This window comes from Xiphias gladius, chromosome 9 (assembly GCF_016859285.1).
Source record: "Xiphias gladius isolate SHS-SW01 ecotype Sanya breed wild chromosome 9, ASM1685928v1, whole genome shotgun sequence".
NCBI classification, from domain to species: Eukaryota; Metazoa; Chordata; class Actinopteri; order Istiophoriformes; family Xiphiidae; genus Xiphias; species Xiphias gladius.
In genome coordinates, this window is record NC_053408.1 from 18,904,557 (window position 1) to 18,906,537 (window position 1,981).

Genomic DNA, 1,981 nt, shown 5'->3' on the forward strand with positions numbered 1-1,981 from the left:
GTTTGTTTGCGTAAAGGCATCTCGGTGTCCGAGAGAGCCCCCTCTGCTCTTTCCCCTCCCGACGCTGCGCAGTCAGCCGTATTTCCTCCCTCCGAAAGCGAGAGCGGGTTTTCACTGCTGCACCCAGGGGCCGGTCGCATATCTTACCCATCTCCGATAGGAGAGCCTCAGCGTGAGTGTCCCCGCGGTGACGTCAGGAGCGAGGAGCAGCAGGCAGCGGGCGGAGAGGGGGATAAGGAAGACGCGACCTGGTGCCGGTGCGCATCTTTTCCAAACTTCGCCGGCACTGTCCAGGAGCAGGGAGCCACGCCAGAGGCGCCGAGCGATGAATAACAAGACTATGAATTCAAACACCGGTCCGCCGCGGGTCGGCGGCGGTGGCTCGGGGACCGTGGATCACGAACTCGTTATCACCTCCACTTTCGGGACGCTTCTCTCCTTTGTCTATATCATCGGGGTGTCCGGGAATGTGTACACACTGGTGGTGATGTGTCACTCGATCCGCTTCGCCACCTCAATGTACATCTCCATCATCAACCTGGCTCTGGCGGACCTGCTCTACCTCTCCACCATCCCCTTCGTGGTCTCCACCTACTTCCTAAAGGACTGGTACTTCGGGGATGTGGGCTGCCGCATCCTGCTCAGCCTGGACCTCCTCACCATGCACGCCAGCATCTTCACCCTCACCGTCATGTGCATGGAGCGCTATCTGGCCGTCACCAAGCCGCTGGACACGGTGAGACGCTCCAAGAGTTACCGCAAGGCTCTGGCGTGGGGTGTGTGGCTGCTTTCTCTGGTCCTCACCGTGCCCATGATGATAATGGTCGCCCAGACCACCAAGAACACGCCGGACGGGGGCGTGAAGAGGATGTGCGCGCCCACCTGGGCGCCCCTGGCTTACAAAGTGTACGTGACCGTCCTGTTTGGCACCAGCATCATGGCACCGGGGCTCGTTATCGGTTACCTGTACGTCAGGTTAGCCCGCACCTACTTAGAGTCCCAGCGCAACTCTGTGATCAGCAAAGGCAGCAAGCGATCCCCCAAACAGAAGGTGCTGATAATGATCTTCACCATCGTGCTGGTGTTCTGGGCGTGCTTCCTGCCCTTCTGGATCTGGCAGCTGCTGCCTCTGTACCACACCAAGCCGCTGAGCCTGGCCTCCCAGACACACACCTGCATCAACTACCTGGTGGCGAGCCTCACGTATAGCAACAGCTGCATCAACCCTTTCCTCTACACGCTCCTCACCAAGAACTACAGGGAGTACCTGAAGAACAGGCACCGGAGCTTCTACAGGTACACGTCCTCGTTCAAGCAGCGGCCACCCAGCCTCTACTCGTGGGGGAAGTCTGCATCCTCCAGCAACCAGTTTGAGTTCAACTCCGAGACGCTGGTCATGGGGACACTGAAGTGACTTATGAGTCGCGTGGAAGAGGAGAGAACGCTTCCTGAACCGCAATAGGTAGGTGATAACGTCTCCATTGCGCCATGGCCGGCGTCACACCGTGCGTAAAACGTGCGCCCCGGTGACCAAAGTCAGGGACTTGATATTTTCCACAGTTTTGTTTTGTTTTTTGTTTTTTTCCCAGTGTGGATCATTTTCAAGCGTCCACCCTTTCTAGTGAGAGAGAGAGAGAGATTTTTACCGTCGTTCCATCATTGCCTGGCCCCCATTAGCAGTCTGACACTTTGGACTGCTTTGCTCTCGCGCCCCTTCACCTCCTCACCCTCAGCGCAGGAGCGGCGGATGCTGCAGCGCTGTGTTAAACGCCGGGACGAGCCGGAACGGCGTCTTCCCGGCACCGTCCGTTAAATACGTACATGCGTCGGGCTGGCAGTTTCATCCATGGTAATGTGGGGCCGGTGGAGCATCAAAACTACATACGGCCAGGACATTCACAAGGTCGATCCGCCAGTGGGTCCAGGCCTGTCACATGAGTCAAAAACCCTCAGGCGACTTAAGAGTCACGATGGCGACATC

General features: G+C 57.8%; 1 protein-coding gene across 1 annotated transcript; it reads left to right on the forward strand.

Annotated features, from left to right (window-relative positions):
• The first annotated feature begins 325 nt into the window (after nt 1-325).
• LOC120794556 (urotensin-2 receptor) lies at nt 326-1,414 on the forward strand. Its single transcript, XM_040135718.1, has one exon. It carries the CDS (start codon nt 326-328, stop codon nt 1,412-1,414), a length of 1,089 nt encoding a protein of 362 aa, XP_039991652.1.
• The last annotated feature ends 567 nt before the right edge of the window (nt 1,415-1,981 follow it).